Below are 19,967 nucleotides of genomic sequence, written 5' to 3' on the forward strand. Positions count from 1 at the left end.
CACGCACGAGAGATGGCTTGACAGGTCGGCGCGTTGACATCACTGCATTGACACACCCCCCAGCCGTTAGACGCAGGTACACGCTGACGTCAATACGCCCACCCACACACGCACGCCCCTGGGTGACGGCTGCGGGTTGGCGCGTTGACGACACCGCAATCCCACACCCCCACCCCATATGATCGGACGCGCAGACGTCGTTACGTCCGCACCCCCCCAAAAACCCCATCTCTTCCCCCACCCACCTCGGAAGCACTGACGTAATTACGCTCTCAACCGCCCCCCCCCCCCCCCCCCCCCCCCGGCACATACAAACAGGGGAGCGGGTTGACAGGCCGGTATCATCGCCCTTTTTCCCCAAAACCCTGTTATGGCTTGGACGCGCTGACGTCACTACGCCCACACTGAAGACGGCTGGGTGAGCCGGCGTATGGACGTCACTGCGCGCTCACCGTGGTGTACGGACTCGTGACGTCACTACGCCAGGAACGAACCCAACCCCCCCATTGGGAGACAGACTGTCCGCTGACGTTCAAGATGCCCCCCCCTACCAGCCACGTGACGAGCTAACGTCACTACGCTCGCATTCCCCACACGAGCGCGCGCGCACGCACTCACTCATGCGGTGATGGACAGGCGGTAGCGTTGACGTCACCGCAAACCCCTCCCCCTTCTGGCAGGCCGACCACGCCCCCCCCACCACGGGACAGTTTTTTGGAGGGGGTGGGGTGGGTCAGTCACGCTGACATCACGTGCGGGGCATAGGTTGGTTTGAATCCTCCGGACGTTCGGAAGATAACGGCCGCCCCTGACCCCTAGGTGACCCCTGCTCCCCTCCCCCCCCCAGCTCACCTTGGCCAAGCTGCCATTTTGTTGGCATCTTTGCTTTCCCCCCCCAACCAATCCGCAAACCAACTACCCCAGCCATCACCACTGGGGCATGGCACAGCGGGCAGAGTTACTGCTCAACCCACGGCAAAATGGTTCTGCCTCCGAAGCTGTTCCGAGGTAGGGCGCGTCGGGGCCGGAGTCGGTGTCGGGGTCGGTGTCAGGGCAGAGGAGTGGGGTCGGTGTCAGGGTCGGGGTCGGGGGTCGGGGCAGAGGAGCAGGGTCGGGGTCGGTGTCGGGGCAGAGGAGTGGGGTCGGGGTTGGTGTCGGGGTCGGGGTCGGGGTCGGGGGTCAGGCGGGGGCCGGGGTCGGTGTCGGGTCAGAGGAGTGGGGTCGGTGTCAGGGTCGGGGGTCGGGGCAGAGGAGCAGGATCGGAGTCGGTGTCGGGGCAGAGGAGTGGGGTCGGGGTTGGTGTCGGGGTCGGGGGTCAAGGGCGGGGGCCGAGGTCGGTGTCGGGGCAGAGGAGGGGGGTTGTGAGGGCAGGCGGATGCACTCCCAGACTCACGAACCATCGGCGCGCGGTTGGTGCGCATCACACCAGGGCGGGGTTGTTACCAGTGCTGGGTGGGGTAGGGGGGGAGGCCATTCAGCCCGTCATGTCAGTGCAGGCTCTCGAAATGAACGATTCACCTGGCTCCACTCCATCTTCCCCCCCCCCCCCCGCCGCTCCCCCAACCTTCCCCCCCATTAACCCTGCCCATTCCTCCTTTCCTGATAACAATCCCATTTCCCCTCAAACCCCTCGACTGACCCTCCCTCCCCCTCACTCTCAGGCAGCACGTTCCAGACCCTAACCCCTCGATTGGCCCTCCCTCCCCCTCACCCTCAGGCAGCGCGTTCCAGATCCTAACCCCTCGACTGACCCTCCCTCCCCCACACTCTCAGGCAGCACGTTCCAGACCCTAACCCCCTCGCTGCGTGAGACAGTTTCTCCTCGTGTCTCCGTCGCTCCTTTTACCCATCGCCTTCAACCCGTGTCCCTCTGCTTCTCCATCCTTCCCCCAATGGGAACAGTTTCTCCCGATCCACTCTGTCCCAGACCCCCTCGTGATTTTGAACATCTCGATCAAATCTCCTCTCGACCTTCTCTTCTCCGAGGAGAACAGTCCCAACTTCTCCCATCGATCCACGTCACTGAAGTTCCTCATCCCTGGAACCATTCTCGTGCATCTTTCCTGCTCTCTCTCTTTCTCTCCAATTCCCTCACATCCTTCCTGAAGTGTGGAGCCCAGAACTGGACACAATACTTTAGTTGGGACCAAACGAGTGTTTTATACAAGTTCAATATCACCTCCTTGCTCTTGTGGCCTATGCCCCAATAACTAAAGCCCAGCGTACGTCTGCTTTACTAACCACTCTCTCAACCAGTCCTGCAACCTTCAATCATTTAAACTCATATACCCCCAGATCCCTCTGTTCCTGCCTTTCCCCCTACTCAACACCCCCCCACCCCAGCTTTAGAGATGTTCCCTCCCCACACTATAAAGGTAGCACACCGTATATTCAAACCCTTGGCACTCACCGGCAAGACGCAAGGCTCAAGAGATGCCCAAGCTAGAAGGGTTCCTCTTCCCATTAACCAATACCCTTGGTGCCAGTTGGCATGAGGAATGTGTCAGAGATGCCCTCCCCCCACCCTCCCCACGCGAATATGATTGCACGCCGTCTATCCGAACCATTGGCGCCCATTGGCAGGACACACGGTTCAGAGGTGCTACCCCTCCTCTCCAAACCACAGCCCCACCCCCCACTAGTAGAAGGCTTGCACTGCCCATTACCCAAGCCATTGGCACAAGTTGGCTGGACACGCGGTTCCAAGATGCCATCCCTCCCCTGCGCGCTGGAAGGGTTGCAAGACATTTGCCCAAACCACTGGCAAAGGTTGGTGACACCCAGGGTCAGGAGAACGACATTCAGCCCCTCGAGCCTGCTCCGCCATTCAGTCCTATCCTCTGCCTCAACTCCTCCCTCCCGCCCGCTCCTCGTATCCCTCGATTCCCTGAGAGACCGAAAATCTCTCGATCCCAGTCTGGAATGTCCTCAACGACGGAGCGTCCACAACCCTCTGGGGTAGAGAATCCCAAAGATTCACGACCCTCCGAGTGAAGAAATTTCTCTTCGGTTCAGTCCAAAATGGCTGACCCCTTATCCTGCGGCTGTGCCCCCTGCGCCCGCCCCCCCGGGTCCTCAATTGCCCCATCAAACCTCTTCAGAATCGGGTAGGTCTCAATGAGATCGCCTCTCATCCTTCGAAACTCCGGAGAATATGGACCCAATTTACTCAGCCTCTCCTCGTCCCAGGGACCAATTGAGCGAACCTTCGCTGTACCGCCTCCCAATGCAAGGATATCCTTCCTTAAACGTAAGGGAGCACAAAATGCACCAGGGCATCTGGAGAATTCAATGTCAATGAACGCATCTGGAATTGGCAGCTCGTCCCAGTCACGGTGACCACGAAACTATCATCGATTGTTGCAACAAAAAAAAAATCCCCATCTGGGTCACTCATGCCCCTTTAGGGAAGGAAATCTGCCATCCTTACCCGGTCTGGCCTACATGTGACTCCAGGACCCGCAGCAACCTGGTCGACTCTCCGGCTGCCCCCATGGGAATGGCCGCACAAGCTGCTCCATTGTGGCTGACCACCACCTTTCTCAAGGGCGGCCAAGGGATGAGCAACCAAATGCTTGCCTCATCGGAGAGGCCCTTCCCCCTCTTGGACCCCTCAGGCCTGGGGAGCCACCTCAGCTACCCCGGCCACCGATGCCCCTCGCTTCCCGGGCAACCAATCCTGGTGATTATCCTTCCCGTCCCTCCCTCCTACGCGACCAGCCGCATCCAGCCCTGACCCACGGTGCCCACTTGGATTGCTTTCGGCTTACGGAGCGAGGGCACGGGCAGGGCGGGGGTACTGGCGGCGGTGGTGGTGGTGGTGCGGGGAGGGGTACGGAGAGGTTTAGGAAAGGGATCTCAGCACTGAAGGCGTGGAAGGGCACCCCAGCCGATGGCGGAGCGAGGTTAAAAAGGAGGGAGTCAGAATTGGAGGAGCGCAGAGATCTCAGAGGGTTCGTAGCAGCTGTCGGAAGCTACAGGGATGGGCAGAGGAGCAGGGAAGGATTGGGACCCAAGGAGGGAGATGCTTTGTGTCGCATTCCTAAAGTTGGCGCTGATGCGCCCTGCCTCGTGGCAATTTCGGCCACTCAGGAAAGAAGGAGGCCCATTTAGCCCATCATTCCTTGGATGGACCTATCCAAATAGCCACATGTACGCACCCCTGTCTCTCCCACAGCCCAGCAAACGTTTCCCCTTCAAGCATTTATCCTTCAGGGCGTCCCGATTGAACCTGCTCCCGCCTCCCTTTCAGGCATCGCCTTCCCGATCACAGCAACTCGCTGGGGTCACGAGAAATGTTTCCTCTCCTGCCCCCTCTGGTTCCCTTCCCAGCCGCCTCCGATCCGTGTCCCTCTGGTTTCCCAACCCTCCTGCCACTGGAAACAGTTCCTCCTCAATCCCAACCCCCCTTCCCGATTGGGAGCGCCCCGATTCAATCTTTGCCCGCCTTAACCTTGTCCGCTCCGGGGGGGGGTGGGGGGGTGGGTGGGGAACGGTCCCAGTTCCACCTCCCAGTCTCTCCACGCGAACTGAAGTCCCCTCATCGCCTGGGAAATCACCTCCGCACCCTCTCCGAGGGCCCAGACACCCTTCGGAAAATGCGGGCGCCCAGGATTGGACACGATGAGGAACTTCAGCTCCGTGGATAGATTGGAGAAGCTGGGACCAGGCTCCTCGGAGATGAAAAGGTCGAGAGGAGATTTGATGGAGGTGTTCGAAACCAGAGTTGGGCCGGGGCGGGGAAGGTGTCTGGATAGGGTGGACAGGAAGAAACTGTTCCCATTGGGGGAAGGATGGAGAACAGGAGTGGGTCAGATATCAAAGGCGATGGGTAAAAGAAGCAATGGAGACGTGAGGAGAAACCTTCTCACGCAGCGAGGGGTTAGGATCTGGAACACGCTGCCTGAGAGTGTGGGGGAGGGAGGGTCAATCGAGGGGTTAGGATCTGGAACGCACTGCCTGAGAGTGTGGGGGAGGGAAGGTCAATCGAGGGGTTGGGATCTGGAACGCGCTGCCTGAGAGTGTGGGGGAGGGAGGGTCAATCGAGGGGTTAGGATCATGAACGTGCTGCCAGAGAGTGTGGGGGAGGGAGGGTCAATCGAGGGGTTAGAATCTGGAACGCGCTGCCTGACAGTGTTGGGGAGGGAGGGTCAATCGAGGGGTTGGGATCTGGAATGCGCTGTCTGAGAGTGTTGGGGAGGGAGGGTCAATCGAGGAGTTGGGATCTGGAACGTGCTGCCTGAGAGTGTGGGGGAGGGAAGGTCAATTGAGGGGTTGGGATCTGGAACGCGCTGCCTGACAGTGTTGGGGAGGGTGGTCAATCGAGGGGTTAGGGTCTGGAACGCGCTGCCTGAGAGTGTGGGGGAGGGAGGGTCAATCGAGTCTTTCGAGAGGGAATGGGATTGTCATCGGGAAAGGAAGAACATGCAAGGTTAAGGGGGGGAAGGGGGATGGGGGTAAGGACAAGGCGAGTTGGTCTTGCAGAGGGCTACAACAACTGCGATGGGCTGAATGGCCCTCTTGCACTGTAACCTTTCTCTGATTATATGTCCGTGGGCTGGGACCCTAAACAGTCATTAGGGACAGTCTTGACGTAACATATCAGAGGGACCTTGGTGTACATGTCGATAGATCCCTGAAGGCAGCAGCACAGGTAGATAAGGCGGTGAAAAAGGCATATGGGATACTTGCCTTTATTAGCCGAAGCATGGAATATAAGAGCAGGCAGGTTACGTTGGAGCTGTATAAAACCCTGGTCAGTCCAGTCAGCTGGAGTACTGTGTGCAGTTCTGGTTGCCACACTGTAGGAAGGATGTGGTTGCACTGGAGAGGGTGTGGAGGAGATTCACCAGGACGTTGCCTGGGCTGGAGGGTTTCAGCTATGAAGAGAGACTGGATAGGCTGGGGTCGTTCTCCTTACAGCAGGGCAGGCTGAGGGGGGGGACCTGAGAGAGCTGTACAGAATTACGAGGGGCACAGTTAGGGTAGATAGGAAGAAACTTTTCCCCTTAGTGGAGGGGGTCAGTAACCAAGGAGGGCATTTAAGGTAAGGGGCAGGAGGTTTCAAGGGGATTTGAGGAGGGATTTTAGGAATCTGGAACACACTGCCTGAAGGGGTGGTAGAGGCAGGGACCCTCACAATATTTAGATGAGCATTTGAAGCGTCATAGCATACAGGGCTACGGGCCAAGTGCTGCAAAATGGGAAGAGAATGGATAGGTGCTTGATAGCCAGCATGGACACGATGGGCCGAAGGGCCTGTTTCTTTGTTGTTAACCCTGTGGCTCTACATGAAGCCAATTAGCCCCTAATATCTTTTTAAAGAAAACCTTCTCAATTTCAAATTTGTGCAAGTAAGCCCCCCAACCCCCTTGCACCCCCTCAATCCCCCTCGCACCCCCCCAATCCCCCTCGCACCCCCCCCCCACCAACCCCTTGCACCCCCACCAACCCCTTGCACCCCCACCAACCCCCTCGCACCCCCCCAATCCCCCTCGCACCCCCCCCACCCCCTTGCACCCCCACCACCCCCCCGTCGCACCCTCTTCAACCCCCTCCAACCCCGTCGCACCCTCTCCAACACCCTCGCATCCTCCCACCCCCCTCGCACCCCCACCACCCCCCTTGCACCCCTCGCACCCCCACCACCCCCCCTCGCACCCCCACCACCCCCCTCGCACCCCCACGCCAAGTCCCTGCACCCCCTTCAAAATTATCTCCCTTTCATCGAATCCCAGAAACAACGCAGCATGCGGAAGTGCCATTTGGCCCTTCTGGTCTGTTCTCGCCCCTTGGTGGGGGGAGGGGGGGAGCCACCCTAGCGGTCCAGTTCCCAGGGGCAACCCAGGTTCAGAGCAGGGCAGCACCGTGATTGGCCAGCTCCCACGCCAATCGACAGGTCGGGCGGAGGAGGAGAGGGTGGAATCTCAGCTGCCATTGGTCCAGGAACGAGGAAGCCGGCCGCTGATTGGTCAGGGGTTGTGATTGGGCTGCAGGGCTGCCCATCAGAGGTGGGAGCCGGGCTGATTGGTCCAGCCCTGGGGAGGCTGGTGCTCCGGGGGGGCCTGTGGTCATTTGCATCCTTGAAGAGGAGGCGGTACGAAGGCGTCTGTGGGCCTCTCATTGCTGGGCTTGCAATGTGACCCCCGGCTCCTGATCCTTTGCAAAGCTTCCCTCCGATTGGTAGCTCGGACTCCTGGATGAGTGCAGAGGCTCAGGCTGCAAGCAGCGTGCTCGGGATATAGCCACCAGCCTTGGGGAGGCCAGAGGATCCGGCCGGGCGACACCACCCTGAAGGTACACACAGCTTTAACCGAGCAGCTGAGGCAGCCGGGGTGGGGGAGGGAGCCCTGGGCTGAAACCCACCCTTAAAGCACCCAGCTCACCCCTGCTTAATGTTTGCAAAGCTGCAATTCCAGTCAGGAAATAGGTGGAGAGAGAAGTCGACTTTTAACCGTTTAATGTCTGTGACCCTCTCTCTCCGTCCGTCCCTCTCTCTCTCCGTCCGTCCCTCTCTCTCTCCGTCTGTCCCTCTCTCTCTCTCCTTCCGTCCTTCTCCCCCTCTCTCTCCCTTGGCCAGTCTCTCCCCCACTGTCGGCCGGTCTCTCCCCCTCTCTCGGCCGGTCTCTCCCCCCCACTCTCGGCCGGTCTCTCCCCCCGACTCTCGGCCGGTCTCTCCCCCACCTCTCGGCCGGTCTCTCCCCCCCCATCTCGGCCGGTCTCTCCCCCCCCATCTCGGCCGGTCTCTCCCCCCCCCTCTCGGCCGGTCTCTCCCCCCCACCTCTCGGCCGGTCTCTCCCCCCAACCTCTCGGCCGGTCTCTCCCCCCAACCTCTCGGCCGGTCTCTCCCCCCGCCTCTCGGCCGGTCTCTCCCCCCGCCTCTCGGCCGGTCTCTCCCCCAATTCTCGGCCGGTCTCTCCGCCCCCCCCCTCTGGGCCGGTCTCTCCCCCTACTTGAGCCGCCGCAGTCTGTGCGGGACAGCCCGTGGCCCACGGTGCCATGAGGGTTGGGAGTTCCTAGATTCGGACCCAGTGACTGTGGAGGAACGGCCGATGAGGTTCCGAGTCAGTATGGGGGGGTGCGTGGTGGGCAGGGGGTCTGTCCAGCTTCTGCTCCCGCAGCCCTTCAAGGATTCTGAGAATGAGATGAAGCTGTTCTTCCCTTCGGGCTGGTGCTGGCCCTCAGGAGGATCAACTCACCCAGTACCACTACCCTGCCTCTCTTCCCATCAACCCCTCCCCACTCCCCCCAACCCAATTAACCCTGCACCTCCTTTCCCGATAACAATCCCATTCTCTCTCAAACCCCTCGATTGACCCACCCTCCCCCACACTCTCAGGCAGCGTGTTCCAGATCCTAACCCCTCGATTGACCCTCCCTCCCCCACACTCTCAGGCAGCGCGTTCCAGACCCTAACCCTTCGATTGACCCACACTCTCAGGCAGCGTGTTCCAGATCCTAACCCCTCGATTGACCCTCCCTCCCCCTCACTCTCAGGCAGCACGTTCCAGATCCTAACCCCTCGCTGTTTGAAAAAGTTTCTCCTCGTGTCTCCATCGCTCCTTTTACCCATCGCCTTCAATCCATGTCCCTCTGCTTTTCCATCCTTCCCCCAATGGGAACAGTTTCTCCCGATCCACTCTGTCCCAGACCCCTCACGATTTTGAACACCTCCATCAAATCTCATTTCGACCTTCTCTTCTCCAAGGAGAACAGAACCAACTTCTCCAATCGATCCACGTCACTGAAGTTCCTCATCCCTGGAACCGTTCTCGTGAATCTTTCCTGCTCTCTCTCTCTCTCCAATTCCTTCACATCGTTCACATCCTTCCTAAGGTGCGGAGCCTAGAACTGGACACAATACTCCAAATGAGACTGAACTAGTGTCTTAGACAAGTTCAACATACATTCTGTGCTCTTGTACTCTATGCCCCTATTAATAAAGCCCAGGATACTGTCTGCTTCGTTAAATGCTCTCTCAACCTGTCCTGTCACCTTTAGTCATTGATACAAATATACACCCAGTTCCCTCTGCTCTTGCTTAGTTTGCTTTGCATTTCCCTGGGAATAAACCTTCACTGTACTTGAATTATCCCTTCTTTAGGGCAGCTCAATGTACAGTTACAGCCTTGCCTGCTGACCTGCATTCCCTTGGCACCGACCCTCCGTGCTTTCAGCACTGACCCTCCGACAGTGCAGCGCTCCGTCAGCGCTGACCCTCCGACAGTGCGGCGTTGACCATCCAAGAGTGCGGCTCTCCCTCAGCGCTGACCCTCCGATAATGCAGCGCTCCGTCAGCGCTGACCCTCCGACAGTGCGGCTCTCCCTCAGCGCTGACCCTCCGACAGTGCGGCTCTCCCTCAGCACTGACCCTCCGACAGTGCGGCTCTCCCTCAGCACTGACCCTCCGACAGTGCGGCTCTCCCTCAGTACTGACCCTCCGACAGTGCGGCGCTCCCTCAGTTGTGATGTGGTGAATGAGTTGAAGAATTAATGCCATAATAAGTGGTGGGAGGGCTGGTGTTCTAAGCTGGGATGAGACTGGAACATTGTGGATGATAGTAACTGACCTCAGGAGGACACAGGCTGGTGAAAAAGGCAGATATAATTGAGCTGAATTTTAACGCACTGTAATTTGAAATGACATAGTTTGGCGGGAATCCCTCCGCCTATCTCTGTAACCTCTTCCAGTCCCCTACAACCCTCCCTATCTCTGTAACCTCCTCCAGCCCCTACACCCCTCCCTATCCCTGTAACTTCCTCCAGCCCCTACAACCCTCCCGATCTCTAACTTCCTCCAGCCCCTACAACCCTCCCGATCTCTGTAACTTCCTCCAGCCCCTGCACCCCTCCCTGTCTCTGTAACCTCTTCCAGTCCCTACACCCCTCCCTATCTCTGTAACCTCCTCCAGCCCCTACAACCCTCCCTATCTCTGTAACCTCCTCCAGCCCCTACACCCCTCCCTATCTCTGTAACCTCCTCCAGCCTCTACACCCCTCCCAATCTCTGTAACCTTCTCCAGCCTCTACACCCCTCCCAATCTCTGTAACCTTCTCCAGCCCCTACAACCCTCCCTATCTCTGTAACCTCCTCCAGCCTCTACAACCCTCCGAGATCTCTGCGCTCCTACAATTCCGGTCTCTCGAGCATCCCCTGATTCCCATCGCTCCACCATCGGCGGCCCTGCCTTCGGCCTCCTGGGGCAGGGGTGAGGGAGGGCCCTGAGCCTCGGAATTCCCTCCCTAAATCTCTGTGGCCCTCCTTCCTCCTTAAGGCACTCCTTAAGACTGACAGCTCTGACCGAGCTGTAAGGATTCCTCCTTATGGGGCTCGTGTCGTGTGGTGCTTGTTTTAAGGCCTCCGTGCAGTGTCTTGGCCTGTTTCGCTCGATCGAAGATCTCTTCAGCAACAGATGGAGTCCACCCGACAAGCAGCTATCCACCCCGGTCCCTTTTCCAGCTCTTGGTCCGCTGCGTTGGAGCTTGAGTTCTTTTTAAATGTGATGAGAGCTTCTGCCTCTTTCCACCCCACCTCACGGCTGTGAATCCCGCCTCCCCACCAACCTCTGGGTGAAAAAGCTGCTCCCTCAAAGTCAGCCTAAATCCTCTCAATCTTTACCATCCTGTGTCCCGTTGCGCACCCCCACTCCCCACCCCCCCACACACCCACCCCCCCGCAACCCAGGTGAGGACTCCTCAACCAAGGCCAATCCAAACCATGGAGAAGTTACGGCCCAGAAAGAGGCCACTCAGCCCATCGTGTCTGTGCCAGCCGACCACAAAGGAGAAACCACAAAGTCAGCCGTTTGTTTTAACCCCACGCTCCAGCCCCTGATCCGTAGCCTTGCAGGTTGCAGCACTTCAGGAGCAGATCCAGGTACCTTTTTAAATAAGCGGAGCACTTCAGCCTCAACCTCCAGTTTAGGCAGTGAATTCCAAATGTCCGCCACCCTCTGAATGAAGATGTTTCTCCTCATGTCCCCTCTAACCTTCTACAAATCACCATAAATCCATGTGCCCCCTGGTAATTGACCCCCCCCCTCCGTTAGGGGAAGCGAGGCTTCCCTGTCTGCCCTCTCTCTCGGCCCCTCATAATTTCGTGCACCTCAATCAGGTCACTCCCTCAGCCTCCTCTGTCCTGAGGAAAACAACCCCACCCTATTCCAATCTCTCCTCATAGCTGCAATTTTCCAGCCCTGGTCATGTTCTTGTGAACCTCCTCTGCACCCTCTCCAGGACCTTCCTGTAATGTGGTGACCGGAACCGTACACAAAATTCCAGCTGTGGTCTAACCAGCGTTTTATACAGCTCCAGCGTGACATCCCTGCTTTGGTATCCAACACCTCGCCCATTAAAGGAAAGCATTCCATACGCTTTCCTTACCACCTTGTCCACCTGTCTTGTGACCTTCAGGGACCTGCACTCCAAGGTCTCTCACTTCCTCAACCCTTCTCAAAATTCTGCTATTCAATTAGTTTGATAAATGCATCCAAAGCATTGGGGCATTGAGTACAAGAGTAAGGAGGTCATGTTGAACTTGTATAAGGCTTTATTAGGCCCCTTCTGGAGTACTGCGTCCAGTCCTGGGCGCCATACTTGAGGAAGGATGTGAAGGCATTGGAGAGAGTACAGAGAAGATTCAACTGTAGCTATGAGGATAGATTGGTGTTATGAAACAGCAGATGGTAAATGCTGAGCCATTCAAATCCCAGAGGGAAACTTGAAACAACTGTCACAACTCATTTTGAATTTGTTTAAATTTCGAGATGCGTGTTTTGAATCCATGGTAATAAGACCACCGAGTCTTATAGGTTTTTACAAAAATAGACTAAACATTTTATTAATAAGAGAAATTATTTGAAATACATATATAGATCTTCAATGATGACAATGATAACTTCTAAATCCCCTAATCAGTCTAACTTCCAGTTACACTTTCATTAAGGCAACAGTAAGACACACAGATTTTAAAAGACCCAGGTAAAGAAACATGATACCCTGAACAAGTCGAATTCAAAGTGAGTTTCCTTAACCTGAATCCCTGGCGACAGCAGCTTGAGGCATAGGTGCTGAATGCTTTCTCACACTTGTAAGATCTTAAAAACGTCTTCCCTTACAAACAGTCTTCTCTCCTTTATACATATTTTCCACTTTGAATGAAAATTCCCATTGTTTCACCATGTCTTTGGACTTTACCTCCCTGACAATAAAAACCTCTCATAGCACTAAATTTTACCAGTAATCTTTGGGGGGGAAATAAACACACTGTTTTTAAACTTCACCTGGTTAGGTGACACATTTCACCCCTCCTTTGAAAACAATCTAGTCTAGTTTATTTCAAAATGCAAATTATCCCTTGACACCTATGATTCTAAACTTCCCTTGTTTACCTGACTAACATTTCAAACCTAACTTCTTTTCCGCAGACTAATTCAATTAAGTCTCACACACATAGACACATCCCGCTATTACTCTATTTTATAATAAATTCCAATAATATTATGAGAATTATTATATCTTCCTGACAACTGGAGAGGTTGGGACTGTTTTCCTTGGAGAAAAGAAGGCTGAGAGGAGACTTGATGGAGGTATTCAAGACCCTGATGGACAGGGTAAATAGTGCGAAACTGTTCCCACTCAAGACGACACCAAGAACGAGAGGGGACGGGTTCAAACTAATTGGGCAAAAGGAGTAAATGTGAAGTGAGGAAACATTTTTTTTCACCCAGAGGGCGGCTGGAGTCTGGAACAAACTTCCTGAAAGGGTTGTGGAGGCAGGTTCGATCGAGGCGTTCAAAAAAAGGGAATTGGTCTGCTACCTAAAACGAAAGAGCATGCAAGGTTATGGGGATAAGGCAGGGGAGTGCGACTAGGTGGAGCGCTCTTCCAGGGAGCCAGTGCCGACTCGATAGGCCGAATGGCCTCTTGCACGGCAAAGACTCTGCGATGCATCGGCCGCCTTGCGTAACACGTTCCGGCTGGGTATTAAGAGAGACCCCTTCTAGCTCTTGAGCTAGGAGACTGAGCTCTAAGCAAGGCACATCGGTAGAGCATGAGACACGCTGCTTCTTTATATTCAAGATGCTTTATAAATTTAATTGTTCTCTTTTAAAGAGGCGAGTTGATTGAAACAGGTAAGATCCTGAGGGGCCTTGACAGGGTGGATGCACAGAGGATGTTATCCTCTTATGGGAGAATCCAGAACTGGTGGAGGGGGAGGGGGTGGGGGTGGAGTCACCGTTTAGAAACAAGGGGTAGCCCATTCAAAACGGAGATGAAGCGAAATTTTCTCTCTCGGGGTGGAGAGTCTTTGGAACTCACTTGCCCGAAAAGGCGGTTGATATTTTTAAGGCCGAGGTGGATAGATTCTTGGCGAGCGGAGTGGGGTGGTGGGTTGTCAGGGGTTAGGCGAGGTGCAGATTTGAGGTCAACTATTAGATCGGCCACGATCTTGCGAAATGGCAGAGCAGGCTCGAGGGGCCGAATGGCCTCCTTGATCGTATGTTTTTGTAAAACACTGGTTAGGCCCCAGCTGTGGGAGGTTCACCAGAACGGACACAGGGCGATGGAGAGATCTCGGTCCATGTGCAGAGACCACAGGAGCTGGGGTAGCTCACCACCCCCCAACCCCGGAGCGGGGAAGGTTAAAGGGGTTGGGGGGGGTAGGGTGGGATTGAATTGAGGCGTTCCCCGTCGGGAAGGGGGTTGGGATCGAGGGAACAAGGAGGAACTGTTTGCGTTGGCAGGAGGGTGGGGAAACCAGAGGGGGACATACATCGAAGGCAATTGGGGAAAATTGGCGGGGGGAGATGGGGAAACACTGGAAGGGGAAAAATTCACGGGGCGATTGGCCGGGGCGATGAGGGATCAATTGGATAGTTCTGCCAGAGAGCCAGCACAGGTGCAAGGGGCAGAAGGACCTCCTTCTGTGCTCTGCCAATCTATGAAGGGCCCCTGAGCCAGGGAGGGAGAGAATCGGCTCTGGTGGCTGGCTATGGGGCGGCTGACCTCTGCTGGTTCTGTTTGTGGACCCATCGCTCCCTGCAGCCTCATTGTTTCCTGTTAATCCAATCATCGTCGGTCACTGGGATTGGACAGATCCTATCTTCTATCTCCAATCTCCAAACTCATTCGGGTTGAGCAACATTGCACATCGGTGACCCAGGACGAACACAGCAGTCAAATTCGTCCTCTCTCCCGGCTGAGAAGCCAGACCCCCAGAATCAGCACGTAACTGTCACCCCGAGGAGCAACCTCCCTCCCCCGGCCCCCACCGTGCTCTCCCTCCCTCTCTTTCTCGTCGCCACTGTAAACCCTCACTGGGGGAATGAAGACAGGTAGGTCGGTCCAGCTGTTGGGAGGATCATGTGAACGCTGTGATTGGCGACTGAAGCTTTTAGTTTTGTACCTGAGTGTACACGTGTGTCAGATGTGGTTTGCTGGCTCTTGCCAATGAGAGGACTGAGTGCTGAGGAAGCGCCGGAGGGTCAGTGCTGAGGGAGCGCCGGAGGGTCAGTGCTGAGGGAGCGCCGGAGGGTCAGTACTGAGTGAGCGCCGCACTGTCGGAGGGTCAGTGCTGAGGGAGCGCCGCACTGTCGGAAGGTCGGTATGGAGGGAGTGCCGCACTGTCGGAGGGTCGGTACGGAGGGAGCGCCGCACTGTCGGAGGGTCGGTACGGAGGGAGTATTAAGGCAGGGGGTTTGATGCAGGGGACGGGGTTGGGGGAAGGAGGTGTTGGGAGTATGGAGGATCTCTCCCAAGCTCTTACACTCACGGTCTCCTCACATGCCCTCCCCCGCCAGTATGCTCTGACCGGCGGACTCTCTCTCGCGTGCGCGCTCTCTCACACCCTCTCTCACACACTTAGCCCAGGTACCTCGGTGAGAGCGGGAGGAGGGGCGGAGAGCATATGTGGCCTGACCAGGGCAGGATCAGACCCAGTGTGCTTTGTCTCCCGGAGTTGGACGGTAGCTGAAAGAGGGAGGATCCCTCGGGACTTTGCTGTATAACACTCCACGCAGACAAGGGATGTGACCTCCTGTTTCTTTCTGTCTCTCTGTTCCAGTCCCGAGCGTTCCAGTCCCGAGCATTCCAGTCCCCAACGTTCCAGTCCCCAGCGTTCCAGTCCCCAGCGTTCCAGTCCCCAGCGTTCCAGTCCCCAGCGTTCCAGTCCCCAGCGTTCCAGTCCCCAGCATTCCAGTCTCCAGCGTTTCAGTCTCCAGCTTATTTACGTCTCGAAGTTCTTCACTCGTCAGCATGACGCGAGACGTTCGACTGGAGGACACAGTTGCGGCCAGCAGCTTCTACCAGAAGTATGATCCCAAGGAAGTGATTGGGAGGTAGGTGACCCACTCCTTCCTTCCCTGAGTGAAGGAGCCAATGGGCCAGTGTGTGCTGGCTCGTCTTCCTGAACGTGTGTGTGCGTGTGTGTAATTCTGTGCGTGCGCATGTGCTTAAGTGTGTGCATGCAGCCTTGTGTGTGCTCACTAGTGTAGGTGCACCGGGGGGCTTATGTTTTCGTCTCTGTGCGTGTGTCTGTCTGTCCGCACGTCACTGCTTCCGGACGGAAAGGGGCCGAGCTCGGCTGAGCCGGCTGCCGACAGACGCTGAGCAGGTCCCGGGTGAGTCACTGGAGAGCGGTCGGCACCCGCAAGCCCGTCCCACGGCAGGGGCGAGGAGCTGGCCTGGGGCGGGTTCCACGGGGAGGGCGTCTGACCCGCTTGCCTTCTCTGTCGCCAGGGGCGTGAGCAGCGTGGTCCAGAGATGCGTCCACAAGGCCACGGGGATGGAATACGCCGTGAAGATCATCGAGGTGACCGCCGAGGGCATGAGCGAGGAGCAGCTGGACGAGGTCCGCAGGTCCACCCAGAAGGAGATCGAGATCCTGCAGCTGGTCACGGGACACCCGAGCATCAGTAAGAAACTGGCCCCGCGCGCGCCCTGTCGATTCCTGCTCTGAGGGGGGGGTGGGCTGAGGAACCAAGGCAGGACATTGGCCTGTGCCGTCGGAGAGCCTGGGAGTAGAGTTACGGCCTGTAGGCTGGGTCGCGGCCCCAGGGCGGTGATTTTTCACTTTGAGGTGACTCCCTTTCTTTCCTCTTATTTTTACAGTCACGCTCATCGACTTCTACACCTCGGAGACTGTCACTTTCCTGGTGTTTGACCTGTAAGTACAAGCGTTTGCTCTCGATACGTGACTGACAGGCCTCGGCTGACAGCCAAGTGGGCGGACACTCTGACCGGGGTGAAGCCGAACCCCGGCTCCATCTCCGGCCTCAGCACTCAGGTAGACCATTTCGCGTCCTTGTGTGGGACGCTCTCTCTCTGAGGTTGACCCTGTGCCATTTTGTTCTGTCTCCCAGGATGAAGCGAGGGGAGCTGTTTGACTACCTCACTCACAAAGTCGTCCTGAGTGAGAAAGAAACCAGGTGGGCAACAATCGAAACACGTTTCGTGTCGGGTCCTGCAAGGGTAATGGGCGCACTACACTGAGGGGACCGAGACATAGACACCAGACAGTGTACAGGTATCTCCCTGAGAGAGAGGAACTGAGAGACACCAGTCAGTGTACAGATATCTCCCTGAGAGAGAGAGGGACTGAGAGACATCAGTCAGTGTACAGATATCACCCTGAGAGAGAGAGGGGACTGAGAGACACCAGTCAGTGTACAGATATCTCCCTGAGAGAGAGGGGACTGAGAGACACCAGTCAGTGTACAGATATCTCCCTGAGAGAGAGAGGGGGAACTGAGAGACACCAGTCAGTGTACAGATATCTCCCTGAGAGAGAGGGGACTGAGAGACACCAGTCAGAGTACAGATATCTCCCTGAGACTGAGAGGGACTGAGAGACACCAGTCAGTGTACAGATATCTCCCTGAGAGAGAGGGACTGAGAGACACCAGTCAGTGTACAGATATCTCCCTGAGAGAGAGAGGGGACTGAGAGACACCAGTCAGTGTACAGATATCTCCATGAGAGAGAGGGGACTGAGTGACACCAGTCAGTAGACAGATATCTCCCTGAGAGAGAGGGGACTGAGAGACACCAGTCAGTGTACAGATATCTCCCTGAAAGAGAGAGGGACTGAGAGACACCACTCTGTGTACAGATATCTCCGTGAGAGAGAGGGAGTGAGAGACACCAGTCAGTGTACAGATATCTCCCTGAGAGAGAGAGAGGGACTGAGAGACACCAGTCAGTGTACAGATATCTCCGTGAGAGAGAGGGACTGAGAGACACCAGTCAGTGTACAGATATCTCCCTGAGAGGGAGGACTGAGAGACACCAGTCAGTGTACAGATATCTCCCTGAGAGAGAGGGGACTGAGAGACACCAGTCAGTGTATAGGTATCTCCCTGAGAGAGAGAGGGACTGAGAGACACCAGTCAGTGTATAGGTATCTCCCTGAGAGAGAGAGGGACTGAGAGACACCAGTCAGTGTATAGATATCTCCCTGAGAGAGAGAGGGACTGAGAGACACCAGTCAGTGTACAGATATTTCCCTGAGAGAGAGGGGACTGAGAGACACCAGTCAGTGTACAGATATCTCCCTGAGAGGGAGAGAGGGACTGGGAGACACCAGTCAGTGTACTGATATTTCCCTGAGAGAGAGGGGACTGAGAGACACCAGTCAGTGTACTGATATTTCCCTGAGAGAGAGGGGACTGAGAGACACCAGTCAGTGTACAGATATCTCCCTGACAGAGAGAGAGGGACTGAGAGACACCAGTCAGTGTACAGATATCTCCCTGAGAGAGAGAGGGACTGAGAGGCACCAATCAGTGTTCAGATATCTCCCTGAGAGAGAGAGGGGAGTGAGAGACACCAGTCAGTGTATAGATATCTCTCTGAGTGAGATAGGACTGAGAGACACCAGTCAGTGTACAGATATTTCACAGAGAGAGGGGACTGAGAGACACCAGTCAGTGTACAGATATCTCCCTGATAGAGAGGGGACTGAGAGACACCAGTCAGTGTACAGATATCTCCCTGATAGAGAGGGACTGAGAGACACCAGTCAGTGTACAGATATCACCCTGAGAGAGAGCGGACTGAGTGACACCAGTCAGTAGACAGATATCTCCCTGAGAGAGAGGGGACTGAGAGACACCAGTCAGTGTACAGATATCTCCCTGAGAGATAGAGGGACTGAGAGACACCAGTCAGTGTACAGACATCTCCCTGAGAGAGAGGATTGAGAGACACCAGTCAATGTACAGACATCTCCCTGAGAGAGAGAGGGACTGAGAGACACCAGTCAGTGTACTGATATCTCCCTGAGAGAGAGAGGGACTGAGAGACACCAGTCAGTGTTCAGATATCACCCTGAGAGAGAGGGACTGAGAGACACCAGTCAGTGTACAGATATCACCCTGAAAGAGAGAGGGACTGAGAGACACCACTCTGTGTACAGATATCTCCGTGAGAGAGAGGGAGTGAGAGACACCAGTCAGTGTACAGATATCTCCCTGAGAGAGAGAGAGGGACTGAGAGACACCAGTCAGTGTACAGATATCACCCTGAGAGAGAGGGACTGAGAGACACCAGTCAGTGTACATTATCTCCCTGAGAGGGAGGAACTGAGAGACACCAGTCAGTGTGCAGATATCTCCCTGAGAGTGAGGGGACTGAGAGACAACAGTCAGTGTATAGATATCTCCCTGAGAGAGAGGGGGTCTGAGAGAACCCAGTCAGTGTACAGGTATCTCCCTGATAGAGAAAGGGGACTGAGAGACACCAGTCAGTGTATAGATATCTCCCTGAGAGAGAGAGGGACTGAGAGACACCAGTCAGTGTACAGATATTTCCCTGATAGAGAAAGGGGACTGAGAGACACCAGTCAGTGTACAGATATCTCCCTGAGAGGGAGAGAGGGACTGGGAGACACCAGTCAGTGTACTGATATTTCCCTGAGAGAGAGGGGACTGAGAGACACCAGTCAGTGTACTGATATTTCCCTGAGAGAGAGGGGACTGAGAGACACCAGTCAGTGTACAGATATCTCCCTGACAGAGAGAGAGGGACTGAGAGACACCAGTCAGTGTACAGATATCTCCCTGAGAGAGAGAGGGACTGAGAGGCACCAATCAGTGTTCAGATATCTCCCTGAGAGAGAGAGGGGAGTGAGAGACACCAGTCAGTGTATAGATATCTCTCTGAGTGAGATAGGACTGAGAGACACCAGTCAGTGTACAGATATTTCACAGAGAGAGGGGACTGAGAGACACCAGTCAGTGTACAGATATCTCCCTGATAGAGAGGGGACTGAGAGACACCAGTCAGTGTACAGATATCTCCCTGATAGAGAGGGACTGAGAGACACCAGTCAGTGTACAGATATCACCCTGAGAGAGAGCGGACTGAGTGACACCAGTCAGTAGACAGATATCTCCCTGAGAGAGAGGGGACTGAGAGACACCAGTCAGTGTACAGATATCTCCCTGAGAGATAGAGGGACTGAGAGACACCAGTCAGTGTACAGACATCTCCCTGAGAGAGAGGATTGAGAGACACCAGTCAATGTACAGACATCTCCCTGAGAGAGAGAGGGACTGAGAGACACCAGTCAGTGTACTGATATCTCCCTGAGAGAGAGAGGGACTGAGAGACACCAGTCAGTGTTCAGATATCACCCTGAGAGAGAGGGACTGAGAGACACCAGTCAGTGTACAGATATCACCCTGAGAGAGAGCGGACTGAGAGACACCAGTCAGTATACAGATATCTCCCTGAGAGAGAGGGGACTGAGAGGCACCAGTCAGTGTACAGATATCTCCATGAGAGAGAGGGGACTGAGAGACACCAGTCAGTGTACAGATATCTCCATGAGAGAGAGGGGACTGAGAGACACCAGTCAATGCACAGATATCTCCCTGAGAGAGAGAGAGGGACTGAGAGACACCAGTCAGTGTACAGATATCTCCCTGAGAGAGAGAGGGACTGAGAGACACCAGTCAGTGTACAGA

The 19,967-nt window shown here is 55.6% G+C and overlaps 1 protein-coding gene across 2 annotated transcripts in view; it reads left to right on the top strand.

Moving 5' to 3' along the window:
• The first annotated feature begins 803 nt into the window (after nt 1-803).
• Nucleotides 804-19,967, top strand: part of LOC121274801 (phosphorylase b kinase gamma catalytic chain, skeletal muscle/heart isoform-like) — a 42,841-nt gene continuing 23,677 nt past the window's right edge. Inside the window, exons 1-5 of one of the 2 annotated variants that reach the window (XM_041182163.1) lie at nt 804-1,008; nt 15,065-15,338; nt 15,739-15,914; nt 16,111-16,165; nt 16,362-16,427. In XM_041182163.1, the coding sequence (XP_041038097.1) occupies nt 981-1,008; nt 15,065-15,338; nt 15,739-15,914; nt 16,111-16,165; nt 16,362-16,427 (599 nt within the window). In that variant the 5' untranslated portion in view covers nt 804-980. Of the gene's footprint in view, nt 1,009-6,776; nt 7,297-15,064; nt 15,339-15,738; nt 15,915-16,110; nt 16,166-16,361; nt 16,428-19,967 lie in introns of those variants that run through there. The other variant, XM_041182164.1, reaches the window with a different exon arrangement.

This window comes from Carcharodon carcharias (genome assembly GCF_017639515.1).
Source record: "Carcharodon carcharias isolate sCarCar2 chromosome 38 unlocalized genomic scaffold, sCarCar2.pri SUPER_38_unloc_2, whole genome shotgun sequence".
Taxonomy (NCBI): Eukaryota; Metazoa; Chordata; class Chondrichthyes; order Lamniformes; family Lamnidae; genus Carcharodon; species Carcharodon carcharias.